At 36.1% G+C, this 15,892-nt stretch overlaps 1 protein-coding gene across 8 annotated transcripts in view; it reads left to right on the top strand.

Moving 5' to 3' along the window:
- Window positions 1–510: 510 nt before the first annotated feature.
- The window catches only part of LOC149578492 (uncharacterized), a 53,701-nt gene continuing 38,319 nt past the window's right edge, over window positions 511–15,892 (top strand). For 5 of the 8 annotated variants that reach the window (XM_089829447.1, XM_089829441.1, XM_089829444.1 and 2 more), the window contains exons 1-2: window positions 519–851; window positions 947–1,098. In XM_089829447.1, the coding sequence (XP_089685573.1) occupies window positions 690–851; window positions 947–1,093 (309 nt within the window). In that variant the 5' untranslated portion in view covers window positions 519–689 and the 3' untranslated portion in view covers window positions 1,094–1,098. Of the gene's footprint in view, window positions 852–946; window positions 1,099–15,892 lie in introns of all 8 variants that reach the window. The other 3 variants (XR_016364477.1, XM_089829431.1, XM_089829450.1) reach the window with 2 other exon arrangements.

The following is a 15,892-nucleotide window of genomic DNA, read 5'->3' as shown; positions in this document are numbered from 1 at the left end:
ATCTAAATTGACATTAACATTTACTTCAACAATATTTAGCACTTTGACTATTTCCGCTAGACGCTAGACATAGTAAATATGTCTCCAAATCAAAATTCATAATCCAAACATGTATTATATAATTTTTTAAAATATATTTGGACTGGGCAAGTGCCGGCAAGAAAACTGATGTGGTAAAGGTGCAATCCCATGAGGGGGGCTTAAGCTCTATTTTCTAGGAAGTGGGTGGTCTCATGAGCAAAATATAATTTTGCTATGGGATTATTTAGAATCTTCTCAAAGTAAAAGCCCCACATTTTTAGGAATCGGGTGAAAAAATGGTGGATTTAGAATCTTCTCCTGAAAAGTAATAGCCCCACCAGCTTAGGAATGCTTTTTGCCATTTGTCAATAATCTAAATTTTAGATTTTAATTAAAATGTAATTTTAAAAAAAATTTAAAATTTCAGCTTATTTTAAATGCATATCTTCCTTAAATTTTGAAACTATAATTTTGAGCAGCATAAATCACGAGAATGTTAGGTTTAAAATATTCCCTAAAAAATAACAAGAGGCTTTCGCTCTAAGAAGCCCCTTCCATGGGACCCCAGCCTAAGTAATGCAGCGATGATGTGTTAGGGCTTTGGCAGAGGGGTTCCAGGCGTAGTCTGGACTTTGATTTGTACACTTGGTTGTTAAAAATACGGAAAAATGAAATCAGTGATTGGGATTGTGGTATCCAACAAGATGCAAAAATCGGTTGTGGTTGCAGTGGACCGGCTGGTGCACCACAACCTCATCAATCGCTACTACAAGCGCACCAGCAAATTCATGGCCCATGACGAGAACAATGACTGCAATATCGGCGACAAAGTATGCTATTTAGGACCTTGCTATTCGATATTCTGAAACAAATGATGATAATATGATGTGAATTTGAAATATGATATTTTAATGGGGATTTTCAGGTGAGACTGGACCCTTCGCGGCCTTTAAGCAAACGGAAGAATTGGGTTGTGGCAGAAATAGTGAAGAGGGCTCAAATTTATGAGCCTCCTGTTTCCGCTTCCTCGGATGCTGGCCATCTCACAAATGCGAGGAAACCTAGAAACTAATATTTGTAAGTTCTGTTTTCACATGGCGTTTTGCAGCTGATTTGCACGTAGGGAAATGCCAGGATTAATTTGATAGCTACGCCTAGAGAACGTAACTGTTACTTTGGAAAACTTGTTTGTGTCAAAAGGGGACAGGGGATTAGTGCTCAGGGTTTAATTGGGATTGAATCGCCGTGAAATGGCTACTGAAGTTAGTGTTTAGGGTATAATTTGTTGGTATCACTGTGAAAATGGCTAAGGGCAGCTTCGAACAGCACAAATGTAACATTGGTAGTTTCAAATCACTACAAATAACAATTACTGTGTTTTTTAAATCTTTCCCCATTTTTCATTGAAACAGCAGAAGAACTTGTCTAGATGCAACCTTCCAGAGAAATTTTGCGTTTGTTTTTATCAATCCGTATCCCCACTTTATATATTTGACATAATGCCTAAAAATCTGGCCTTCTAATTAATTAATAATTACAAAGACTGTTACATTCTCGGTGCTGCATTGACGTTACCTTCACATATCTGATGTGTTTTTTAACAAACAAACCCTTTTCATTGCTGTAAACTTACGAATTTCTAGCATCCGGTGGACTCTGTTTTATTGAAAACTTGTCAATGATGCATTGATTTATAATTAATTTTAATGACTTTTAGGGACAAGTTGGTGTGAATCGGATTTCTTTTTAGTCTATTATATTTTTTTGTCATTTGTTTGATGATGGACATGGCGGTTGATGGTGGCTCTGTTGGGATAATGAGAATTTGGAAAACGTTGAATATGCCAAGAAGAAATCTGAGAAGTTGGGAGGAAACATGTGAGAAAATGGCAGCATTATATGCCAGAATAGAGAGATTTGGAATGATTTGGAGTCGGATTCTCAAGTAGGGAAGACAAATGCAAGGGGTAATTCACAACAAAGTATATCATCATATCATCAGAAGATTAAACACTTGGTAGATATCCAACCAAAATTAAACCTGTGGCTGAGAAATTCTTTTTTTATTCACTTGCTAATGTTTATCCTTGATTCAAGAAAAATAGAGGAAGCAATATATTGAGACGATAAGGTATGAAAGTTTTATTTTTGGTATAAATTAAGAGATAAAAATATAATGTTAGGTTTATGATTCAAAATGCTTGTTTGTAGTGAAATATATTGCGTGAAATAATTTATTAGGTTTTGGAACTTTGCCTTAAGTTTTCTTTGTGGCTAGTTATTCATGGAAATGGCTTTGTAAGACAATGTAAGTTCATTGTAATATTACCCATTTTGAAGTTCTACTCAACTTCCACTTAATAATGTTTTATGGGTGTTCATCTGTGGGATTCGCAATGCAATTCTCTTCCATTGTTATTTTGTTGTTTTCTTCTTGAGCTTAAATTGGTGGCTTCAAATCACTACAAATCACAAAGCATGTATGTTTTCATCATGCCCTTGTCATGAAGGGGATATCAATATTTAGAAAAACTACCTTGCCTTGAGACTTAACGATTTTTTCAGAAGAGTGAAAAAAAATATTATCAATGAACAGTGATGAGATTAATAATAAACAACGATTGGAATATAAGTAATGTGACAATCATAATTAAAGTAAGGAACCAAGTTAATAAATTAAGAACAACGCTTGTAAAGAGGTGCTATTACAAGAAACCAATAGCTTTAATTAGTAATTAACAAATAGACATCACCAAGGAGACTCAACTCCTCGAAAAAGCACAAACACTTTTGAAAGTTACGTTTCTTCAAGAGAATGATGAGAAGGCCACGATGGGAGAAGACAACAACAAAGCATCGAAGAACATCAACAAAGATTCAAATATATACAATGATTATTAAAAGAACGCAGGTCCAAATTTGTTATATCGAACCACTAATAGCATTAACTACTATCTTTGTGGTATATATTAAGTACGTGCACTATAAGTTAGTAATTACGATAAAATCTCTTATATATATTGAATGTAAAATACATATATGTGGACATAAATTTGTTTGTAACCTCACAAAGAATCACACAAAGAAGGTAAGGAGGTGTAAGGAAGGGGAACAATTATAAGATCATCACCTAAGTAGGCCACCTTGGGTGGATGTTAAATGTACCTGCCACTGGGGCCAAGAGTGTGAATGTCCAACTTTGGGCTTAGTCAAATAGATTACAAGGTTCCTTATGGAAGTATAAGAGGAGCAAATATAAGACTGACATCTAAGTAGACCACCGCGAGTGAATGTCCAATGTGCTTGGGCCATTGGGGCAAAGAGGGCGAGTGTCTACTCTTGGGCTTAAGTAGATTACAAGACTCCCTATTGTGATCTCCTCTTCCAACCCTACAATGGTTGACTATTGACTTAAATCAATGATGCATGAATAGGGAAAGCAAATATAAACACCCCAATAAAGTAGATCACCTTGGGCGGATGTCCAATGTGCTTGCCATTGGGGCCTAGAGGGCGACTGTCTGTTTTGGGGCTTAGTGTGAGGATGGCTATGGGCATACCTTTCATGCTTCCTTCTCCAAACCCTAATGTGTTTGAATGCTAGGTAGTAATATAGATATATACTTTATTTGATTTGAGATGGTGATATGTTCCTATCTAACCCTAATCATTTTAAAATACATATGTATATAGCATTGGTTGTGGTTGCAAGATTATAATCAAGAGTGATCTTGTTAAAAAGGGAACTTTTACTGGGTAAAAGTATATGCATTTTTAACCATATCTTATCTCTTATTACATTTTTGATTTTAGTGCGAATTCTAGGTTAAATCTAGAAGGGGACATTCCAGTTGGTATCAAAGCATTATTCTTGCTAGTGAGATAGAGAATAGTTAATGCAACTTTGCCAAAGGGCTTGTAGGGCTTTCGAAAGAGAAAGGAAAAAAGGGATATTTTACTAGGTAAAAGTATATGCATTTTAAACCATATCTCATCTCTTATTGCATTTTTGTTTAGGGTAAATTCTAGGTTAAATCTAGAAGGGGACATTACAATTGGTATGAAAGCATTATTCTTGCTAGTGAGATAGAGAATAGTTAATGCAACTTTGCCAAAGGCCTTATAGGGCTTTCGGAAGAGAAAGGAAAAAAGGGATATTTTACTAGGTAAAAGTATATGCATTTTTAACCATATCTTATCTATTATTGATTTTTTTATTTTAGGGCAAATTCTAGGTTAAATCTAGAAGGGGACATTACAATTGGTATCAAAGCATTATTTTGGCTAGTGTGATAGAGAATAGTTAATGCAACTTTGCCAAAGGGCTTATAGGTCTTTGGAAAGAGAAAGGAAGAAAGTTAGATCCACCAATAACCCTACACCCAAGGACACCATGAGCGAACAAATGGGCAATAAATTAGAAATTTTCATGAAACAAACCACTCAAGCCCTTATGGAGCAAAATGATTGAAAAAAAAAAAAAACCCAACTTCTCCTCCAAGCCATCCAAAACATGAATAACAATAGTTTTAGATACAATCAACCTAGGTAGGAATGCCAATGTTAACCACTTTGGAAAAACAACCTAACAAGGATATCAACCCCTAGACCAACAAGACCTCCCTTCTTAACTATATGGAAGAACACATAGTGGAGGAAGAAGCAATAATTTAACCATTAATAATGTGGATGAAATTGTACAAACATACTCAAGATTTAATCCTAAAGTTTAGGAGGATTATCTCCTTTGGGGATTATTGCAATGCTAATAAAGGAATGCCCTAGGATAAGAGGGCAACTTGACTAAGATTTATAAGAAGGGGCAAGTAAAACAATCCTTTGCAACTTTCATGGATATGGAAATTTACAACACATTCTTGGGTACAAGGTTGACACCCATTTTTCACTTGGCCCCATGAAAAAAGAAAATTCCATATAAATACCCCACTTAATAGGAAAAGCCCATGATTGGTGGCCTCATGATTATATTACCCAAGGCCATTAGCATGTAGTCACGATGAATTCACCCAAAAACTCATTTCAAGATTTAATCAACAACACCTTGAGCGGTTTCTAAATGAACTAACACAAATAAAACAACATGGAATTGTAGAAGACTATGCCATCGAACTCCAAAAGCCATCGAGTATGGTACGAGATATTTCTCAAAGGAGACTCATTTACCTATTTGCAGAAGGATTAAAAGAATCAATCAGGGGCATGGTGAGTGCCCTCGATTTGACCAACCTCAAAGATTTAAGAGTTGGAAATTACATTATCAGAAACAAGCACAACACTATTTTTTTACATCAACCTCACACTCTAAATATGCCAATAAGGGAAATTGGCATGAAAAGGAACTTCAAAAAGAAAGAAGTTTACATTGTAAAGGGAAATGGGAGCATGGGCATGTGTGCAAGGGAGAAAACCTCATAAGACAATGAGATGACCTAAGAAAGAGAAATTTGTGCTTCAAGTGTAAAGAACAACCAGAACTTAGATATGTGGAAAAGGAAACCAAATGTGTTACATGGAAGCAATGTTTGAAAAACAAGCAAAAGAAAAATCCAAGTAAGAAGACAAGGTACAATGATGAAGAGGATGGAACTCTAGCCACCATCTCACGAACCTCCAAATATTGCACTTTTAAAATCATAAGCCATGACTAATGCATCTAAGGCACAATGCATTAAGCAAATTCCCCAACTAAAGATTACCTTAGGAAAACATCCCACCAAAGAGGATTTTTATGCGACAAATCTAGATGCCAATGTGATCTTGGGTGTTCCTTGGATACACTCCTTTGGATGCTTCATTATTGGCCTCCCAAAATTTGAATATTTTTTCCAACATAATGGACAATAAGTTACTTTATGAGGGCTATTCAAGGAATCCCAAAGAGTAATCTCATCCAAAAGGATGGAGAGGATCTTTAAACATGGACAATGGGAGTGGTTTGCACAATATATGATTCTCAACAAAAAATTCCCCCAAGGGAAGGCCATCGACATCGATATCCAATTCAATTAAAATAAACACAAGAAGGTTTTGATGATATTTTCTTGGGACTACCCTCAAAGAGAGTGTTTGAACATATCATCAAATTGGAAAAAGGGGCTAAATCCTTGATCACTACACCTTATAGGCACCCTTGGAAGTTCCAAGGGAAGATTGAGAAAACCATCAAAGAAACACTTGAGATAGGTCACATCCAACCTAGTTCCAGTCCTTTCGCCTCCTCCATGGTGCTAGTAAAGAAAATGAACGACACTATGAGAATTTGCATAGATTATAGGGTCTTGAATTAAAAGACAATAGAAAATTGCTCCATTATCCCAAGAATTGATGAGCTAATTGATGAACTTTGCGAAGCAAAAAACTTCTTTAAGACTAACCTACAGCTCAATTACTATCAAATGAGAATGATGTAAGGAGATATTCCAAAGACCTTGAATTTTTGGTCCTATCTATTGACTTAAATAATGCCCCCGCACGATTTCAATCATGCATGAACCATATATTTAGAAAGATACTAACAATGTTCTTACTAATATTCTTTGATGACATCTTAATTTACAGCAAAACCTGGGAATATCATCTTAAACATATTATTAGAGTTTGAGATATATTAGAGCAATAATCATTATATAACAAAGCATTCAAATGCAAGTTTGAGCTCAAAGAAATCCTACACCTTGGCCAAAAAATCAATGTGCAAGGAGTGAGCATCGAAGAAGAAAAAATTAAAGCTATTAATGAATTGCCACAATTTAAAACTCTTTACACATCTAAGAGGATTTGTGGGGCTATGTAGTTACTATTGATGATTTGTCAAGGATTTTTCTAAACTTTCTGCTACACTCACCAACTTAACCAAGAGTGGAGCCTTTGCATGGAAAGAAGTGGCCCAACAAGCTTCCAAGAAATTGGAGAGAATGTGCATGTGCCTTGTCCTAGCCATTCTTGATTTTTTAATCTTTTGAAGCTAGAGTGTGATGCTTTTGGGGAAGGTATTGGAGATGTCCTTAGGTAAAACAAACATCCAATCATATTCAGAAGCCAAGAGACATTACTACATGGATGATAGAGAAATGTTGGCCATCATATATTCACTAGCCAAGTTTAGACAATAATTGGTTTATTGAAGGTTCCTTGTTGAAATTGACTATAATAGCTTAAGTTTTTTATGAATCAAAAAAGGATCTAAATTATAGACAGCAAAATTGGGTAAGCAAGATACATGCTTATGACTTTGATATTGAGTACATGAAAGGTACAAACAGTGTCCTAACAGATGCTAGCAGATGCTTTTCATGATGACCCCTCGTGAACTCCATGACAAGCATCTTGACAGGAGGTATGAGATTTTTGCCAAATATGTCAAGGATCCACCAATGGTATCCTAAAAGGAAATTTACACAATAAGAAAAAATTATGGAAGTGGGTTTAAAGACATGGCCACAAAAACATGCGAAAATTACGATTCAAAGATGCAGATTATTCTGATCAAAACACACAACTGAAAAATCTTGGTGCATTGGTTTCTAGACATGAAAATCGCTGGAAAAATCGCAGAAATAATAACAGGTGTCTATCAGCCATGTCAGAACAAAATCATGTACGAAAATGCATGAGTTTTTCAGCAGTGGCAGAGAAAAAATCGTGCGCAGATGGTGGTTGAGGTTGTGTGGGAACACATGAAAAAAATGCAAGGTCTGGCAGAAATCTGCAGACAAATCTGCTGATCATCAAGAAATATCATAACAATCTATTAGCCAGTTACCAGGGGTGCTACAAAACATACAGAGACAGCTCTTCAAAGGTCCTCAAGAAAGATTTCAAAGAATGTATAACTTGTCAAAGAAACGAGACAGATGGAAACCATCCAGTAGACCTCCTACAATCCTTAACCATCCCAACAAAAAGTGGAAAAATATTTCTATGGACTTCATAACTAGATTATCCAAAGCTCAAGGAATGGATTGTATATATGTAATAGCGAACTGCCTCACCAAGTAGACACTTTTTGTAGGAATATCTACCAACTACTGTGCTCCGCAAATAATTGAGGTCTTCTTCAAGGAAATCTTTAGACTACATGGTCTTCCGAGAAACATTGTCAGTGATAGAGATACTCGGTTCCTGAGCTTATTCTGGCAAGAAGCTCTGTCACAGGTCAATCAAATGCACAAATAAAATGCTTGCACCTTGGTGAGTATTGTTACAATAGCACCCACTACATGTCAATCAAAATGAGCTCACTCAAGGCCTTATACAGACAAGTGGTAACCTATTTTTGGAAGTTTTGTTCTCCAAGAAAGTCTAGTATCAGGGGCCAAGGATTTTGAACAATAAAATATGAACATCATGAACACGCTCAAGGTCAATGTGAATCACACATTCAACAAAGATTTATGCTATCAAAAGCAAATGCAAAAAACATTTGAAGTTGGGGACTTGGTTTTCTTATGGCTATAGCCATACAAGCAATCTTCAATCAAGGCCAGTTGAGTAGAGAAGCTCAAACCATTAATTTAATGGGCTGTGCAATATCTTGAGAAGGATGGCAAGGTAGCCTACGAATTGGAACTATTAAAGAACAGTAGAATCCACAATGCTATGTATCCTGACTCAGAAAGGTGTTAGGGAAACATGTTATTCCATGTGTAGAATTACCCCCACTTGATGACAAAGGCAAGTTAATTTTGAAACCCAAAATCATTCTCAATGTGTGAGAGAAGAGATTGAGGAGCAAGACTATTCCAACTTCTTGGTTAATTGGAAGGGCCTATCCATAGATCATCCAAATCTAAAATCACTTGAGCATAAGAAATCTTTGAAACGGCAGACTCTCATGCCCCCACCATGAAGGGGGTATGGGGTATCAATACCTAAGGAAAAATCATCTTGCCTCAAGACTTTGCAATGTTTCAGAAGAGTGATTATATAGCATTATTAATGAACAACGATTGGACTGATAATAAATAGCAATTGGAATATAAGCATTGCAACTATCTTCATTAAAGAAAGGAACTAATCTATAAAGACGTGTGATTACAAGAAACCATTGTGATAATTAGTAATTAACAAAGGGACATTAATGAGGAGACTCAAACGCTGATAAAAGGTCAGCTACTCCCAAAAGTTGCATATCTTCTGTAGAATGATGTGATATAAATAGAGAATATCAACATAGATTAAAATGTACTCAGCAATCAATAAAAGAATGCAGGTTCAGATTTATTATGTCAAACAATAATAGCATTAACTGCTATGTTTGTGGTATATGATTAGCCTATGTACTATAGGTTAGTAATTGTGATAAACTCTCTCTTTTATCTATATATGAACATAAAGCAAAGATTGTATGAATGTATATGTTCTGGTATATATATATATATATATATATATATATATATATATATGAACATAAATCAAAGATTGTATGAATGTATATGTACTGGCCTCAAAGAGTGCATGTCGCTGATCAAAGTATATTGCTGCTCCAAAGTGAATGTCTGGTTATCGCTGTTGAATGCAGTTCCTGTGTGGAAGTAAATCACTGGTATAAATGATATCCTCCATATCACACAATATGAAAGTATGAAATGGTACACAATATTTTCAAATCTATCAATCTAATTTGGTCTTGAAGAGACTTCACCAAAGTAGGGTTGAGGGAGGATATCTCACCTCCGAAACTGCAATGTCCCAATAAATACCAATAAGGAATTACAAATAATGAATTCAAAAGCTGATCAATGATGAATACATATTTGATGTCCAAGGTAAAGCAAACAAGCTTGTCAGCTAGTTTAGATTGGTGTCACTTTTGATTAATTTGAAATAGGTTCATGCTAGGAAAGGTGGTGCACTTGGGCCACCTTGCAAGGCTAACTAGCTCACTAGGGACTGTATGAGCTAATAGGAAAACTTGTGAATAAGTCTGGGTTAAAGAGGGGACATGTCACTTGTTCTGATTCTTTGACGCACGATGGCCTTATATATATATTTTTGTACGTGTGCTGATTTGGGTTTCACTCTAGCAGTATCGTTTGGGGTGGTAAACAAGTGGTGTTGTCTTATTGCATTGTGCCTTCTGTTCGAATTGGAGTTTAGAGTGTAGATCATGCATCCATTCACGTGATGTGTGATGGCTTTGTTGCCATAGTTTTAGTTGGAAGGTATTATGTGCAGTCATAGAGATGTGGCAAGTTGCTATTGTACCATGTAGCTCGTTTGCATCATGCTTTTCACAGAAAGTTTTATATTATAACAACAAGCTAATGGTATATCTTGACATGTGTCCTCAATCAGATGACTGGGTGTGACAACTCTTATGGTGCTGTGTTGAGTTGATAGTTTATGATTGGCTCAATAATGCCTATGTATGCACTTTGCAGAATAATTACTGAAGTTTCAATGACTTGGGACAACTAGCAATGTTTGATTGCATTGCACAACTTCTTTATATTGCAGGTTTTGTGTGGGGCCCTCAACTTCACCCTTGAGATGTGTAACGGGCTTTGTTTCTTTAAAGAAAACGTTGATGTGGTTTCCAGCTAAACATTAATTGTGCAGCTCTTTCACATTGTGATTTTGATGAAGGGGGCCCACCTTCACTATTGCGATGTGAAATGGCTTCCATCTCTCCTAAAAGATTTGTTGAGTTGGTTTGTAATTTGGCCATAATTATATCTTGTGGTAGATATTGGTAGATTTTTGTTACATTGCAATTTTGTTTGCAGATACCACCACATTCGTGTGCATGATGTGCAATGGGAAGTAAAGGTAAGTGATATTGCACTGTGGCTTAGTTGTCAATAGGTATGGCAAAATATTGAGATATGATTGGGTCATATGTCTTTGCCAAGGTGCCATGTTTGATACCTTGACAAATCTAGCATTCTTAATGGCCAAAATATACAACTTGTCTACTCAATGGCTCCAGTTTTAGAAGCCAAAGCATAAGTTCAGCATGTATTTTACATATTCAGGGCTCTTTACATTGCGCTTTTTAAAAGACTGTACTCTGAATGACGTGATGCACAATAGCCATTGATCTTATTTGCTCAACAAAATAAATTGTCTTTATTCAAACAGATTCAAAGGAGTCTATGGGTGTGTTAAGTGGCCTTCCAGTTTCGATGCCACCTATCAATCGGCAAATTCTAGGGCTTTTTAGTGGCCCACGACCATTCATGATCCATTGGGGGTCCTGCAATGGCTTAATCGTTTTTTCTCACATTCAGGGGTGGAAAGGGAAAACAGACCATACCATCATTAATTCAATCTTTGAAATTGCAATTCTATTGCCTTAATGATTTCCTTTCCGATGGATCTTTTTGGACTTTCCTTGGTTGTTTTGTGCAGGAGGTTTGCTTTTTTAGGCAACAGATCTGGTGACATGTACCCATCCATAGGAAATTGGTCCTCCTTTTTTTTCTATAGAGGGATGGATTCTCAGTCGTAAAGGGTTGGAAAGCAATGGAAAATAACCTCTGTATTGTATACCATGCCTATGTTAAATTTGGACCAAATATCAAGCTTTAGCCAAACTTTGATAACCAGATTATCCTGGGAAAAACTCTCTTCAAAGAGCGAAACAACCCAGCCCACAAAAACCTGTAATTTTATTAAATTAAAGAGAATTACAATGCTCCACAATAGAGTTCTCCAAATCCTATCAACAGAGGACTGAGATTTACAATAAATCAGCTAATGATTCTTCTATATACTTACAGTCCAAGCATTAGAGAATGTAAGTTAATCAACAGTTACAGAACAAACACAAGACTCAAAAGGTATCATGTGATCATATAACTGTGATCAGACAAAACTATGAACCAACAATATGTCAATCTCAGCAGCAGCTATGTTCTGAATGCTACACGGCTCTATATCATGCCGAGTTCTCTTGAATTATAACCTTTCTATATCAAAACTGATAGACCAGTCTCCAAAACAAGAACTGGAAGCGGAATATGCAATAAATGTGAGATAACTCTAAAACTGGTAGAGCATCAAGGGCGGAAAGATCCTATTTAGGGAAACACAATAATCTCGGCAACGTGTGATGCCAGTTCATTAGAAAACTGACACAAATAGACTTTTCATTTCGCATCCAAGATAGAAACAATAGAATGTCCCTTTGTTTGCCGTTGACCATGCAATAACGTCTTTGACCTGGCAGAAACAAGTCCTCAGGGAAGCAGTTACACAACGGTTCTTATAAAACTGTCACGCCAGTGTTCGCGCTTGGGAGAATAAACTGGAAGAGACGCCAGCATAGCAGCACTGGTGAATACTTTATTTGATCGAGCCATGCTAATACCTGTCAAACTAATGTTGAATAAATGCTGTTATATAAACAGAGTTCTAATCCAATGAAAAAGGTTAAAGAGTTAATAATCAAATATTCAGAAATTATAATTTGATGAACTGAGATTTCATACGACGCAATTAAAATTAACACTCCCTCTCAGCAAATATGAAATCAGCTGAGCAATCATTGTCTCTGTCAACATGACAATATGAGAACACTTTACACTCTATATCAAAAATCATGGAATCACTCACACGATAGATAGAATAACTTATCACAGTCAATAATCATGGAATCACTCAACATGATAGACTTGTAAGAATCACAGCTAAGCCTTTTGATCACGGACTCCCTGAACATGAATTGTCATAGAGTCTTTCAACATGACATCCAACTCCCATCACAAAATCTCTCAACGTGATGTTCACTTCCTCAGAGTGAAGGAGTTATCATAGCTGATCTTACAATCTTATTAATTCACACAAGAATAACAAAACATAAGCACAACAAAATAAGACATAGTTCCATTTAATTCTCAGGATCAGCAATACCTAGCTTGTCTCTAAAATAAGTGAACTTCACCTTTGGTAAAGGCTTGGTGAGAATATCAACAGTTTGCTCATCAGTGCTGATGTATTTCAGCTCCACAGCCTTTCGTAGCACCATGTCTCTTAAGAAATGATATTTGATTTCTATATGCTTGGACTTGTCATGAAAGACAGGGTTGATAGAGAGCTTAATGCAGCTTTGATTATTACAAAAAAAAAATTGTACAGTCTAAAACTCTTTAAATAATTCACCAAGAAGCTTTCTGTACAAGCTGCCACATATTCAACTTTAGCCGTGCTTTGAGCAACACATTTTTGCTTCCTACTGCACCAAGAAGCCATAGTAGATCCAAGGCTGAAAGAAAAGCTGGAGGTACTCTTTCTGTCCAAAATGCAACCAGCCCAATCAGAGTCAAAGAATCAATGAAGTTGAAGATCATTAGAGCAAGAAAACTTCAACCCATACTTTAGAGTACCCCAGACATATTTCAGAATATGTTTGGCAGCGATGAGATGAAATTTCCTTGGCTCACACATAAACTGACTCAAAGTGTTAATTGCATAACATATGTCAGGCCTTGTGTTGGCAAGATACATGAGAGAACCAATCAGTTGCCTATAAAGAGTGCAATCAATCAAATCTGAATCAGCAGCCACTTCTTGAAGTTTCTTCAAATTTGCCTCCATAGGAGTCACATTTGGTTTACAATCAAGCATACGAAATTTCTTAAGAATGTCTACAACATACTTACCTTGGCTAAGAATAATCGCATTAGGCTTTTGCCAAATTTCCAAACCAAGAAAGTAGTGCATTAAACCAAGATCTTTCATCTTAAATTCAAAAGTCAAGTCGTTCGTACATTTTGCAATTAATTCATCATCACCGGTAATAAAGAGATCATCAACATAAGGAATTAGGATCAACATAAGATTATTATAGCTTTTGAAATAAAGATTTGGATCAGCCCCATTCTTCAAAAAGCCCAAGTTCAAAAGATAACCATCAGTATGTTCATACTGATGGAATTCTAAATTTTGGCAAAATTTAGAGTACCAAATACTATGGCAATGGGAGAATCTGCAGATCTTACCCACTACTTACATTCAAACAATATGTTTCAAAAACACAAGCAAAACAGTGTCAGAAACATAATCCATACACAATCTGGAATCATAAACAAAACATATGAGTTGTTAAGAAAAATCCTCAAAGAAATGTGTTCCCATATAATACAGTGGTAACGAGAAAACATAGGAGCCTACAGAACGGGGTCTAAGCAATCAGACAAAGGAATGACACTCTCAACTCTTTACTATGTCCTTCTGACTACATGCAAAGCTATATCACCATTCACTCCATTTTTACTGAATCCATGTATCAAAATCCAGTTGAAGTTCTTGATTTTGGAACAGCAGATTAATGGTGTTTTCATCAACTACTTTGGTTTCAATGGTATTGCTGGTGATTTCAGAATAGGAATGATATATGGACTAGTTTGAAAGTAAACAGCATTCCTGATTCCAGTCAATGTGAATCTACATTCATATCATAAAGAGACATATTAACAAATGAAACTGTATGAGACTCACAGCAGGACATAATATGAAATGTATACTGTCATAGTATACCATTACATTGAATGCAGGGATTAAAGACAAAATCAAATACAAAAAATATAGAAACATCATTGACAGATTCAATGGACTGTAATATTTGTATCGTGCCTGAGCAATGATATGGAACATGGTAACAAAGGAAAAGGACAAACAGAGTTGAAGATTCACGGCAGATATTTTCAACACATTGAGCCAACGTATGGAGAAATGGAAATATACAAGGGGCCATGAAGTCAGTGATGAGGAACGATATACATCTATGGCATGAGAGAACAGAAGCCCAACCTGAAGACAATCACCGAGTGGTTGTGCAGAAGTTTTAATCATAGCAGAACTCACATGAAATTGACGGCAATATGATGAAGTCGATAGTTTCCAAAGAATACATATTTGGAGATATACGCAGTCAAAGAATAAATCTATGAGAAAGATAATACTGGCATCATTATGAGTGGAGGCATAAACCATTAATGTTGTTTCTATTACCTTGTGAAAGTGAGGAGAATTGGCAGGCTCTTGGATTTCCAATCTGCAGTTTTGAGAACCAACACATACTAAGCTCGAGGAACTTGTTTTAGGCCATACAATGCCTTTTTCATCTTGCATACATGAGATTCTTTGTCATGAATAATGAACCCTTCAGGTTGTTCAACATAAACTTCTTCATCAATGACACCATTAAAGAAGGCTGTCTTGACATTCATTTGATGTAGCCTCCATCTTTTAGCAGCTGCAATTGCAATGATAGTTCTAATAGAAGTATATCTAGCTACATGAGCAAATGTCTCATCATAATCTATTCTTTCTTTTTGAGAGAAACCTCTTGCTACAAATCTAGCTTTGAATTTCTCCACTCCCGTGAGCAGCATGTTTTATTTTGAACAACCGCTTAGAAGAGATAATTGATTTACCTTTTGGACGGGGGACAATCTCTCAAACAACATTTTTCATGATAGATTCATATTCCTCACACATAGCATCTTTCCAAACCTGCTGTCCTATAGCTGAGTCAAAACAAGAAAGTTCAGAGTCAATGATTTTACACATTAAAGCAATATAACCATCAAATTTCTGAGGCCTTTTATTTTCCTGAAAAGTTCCATGAGGAGTTGAATAGTTTTCAGCATATTGCATGGTATTTCTTGCCCACAAGGGTCTTTTTCTTTTCATTCATTTTGACACTTGGACTGCATCTGAATCAACCTGATTTTTAGGAGGGCAATTTGAAGAAGGATCTTCACTCTCTGAGTAGCAAGGAGAAGTTGGAGCAGCAAGGGAAAGATCTTGAGAATTGACTGGTATATCCATTTCAAGATCTAGAGAAGGTTCAGTAGATGTTTTACACTCAATATTTTCTTCAAAGGATACATCTCTGCTTAAT

Source organism: Cupressus sempervirens, chromosome 1 (genome assembly GCF_028749045.1).
Source record: "Cupressus sempervirens isolate cs-2001-9-10 chromosome 1, ASM2874904v1, whole genome shotgun sequence".
Classification (NCBI taxonomy): Eukaryota; Viridiplantae; Streptophyta; class Pinopsida; order Cupressales; family Cupressaceae; genus Cupressus; species Cupressus sempervirens.
This window is presented reverse-complemented; position numbering and strand designations above follow the sequence as displayed.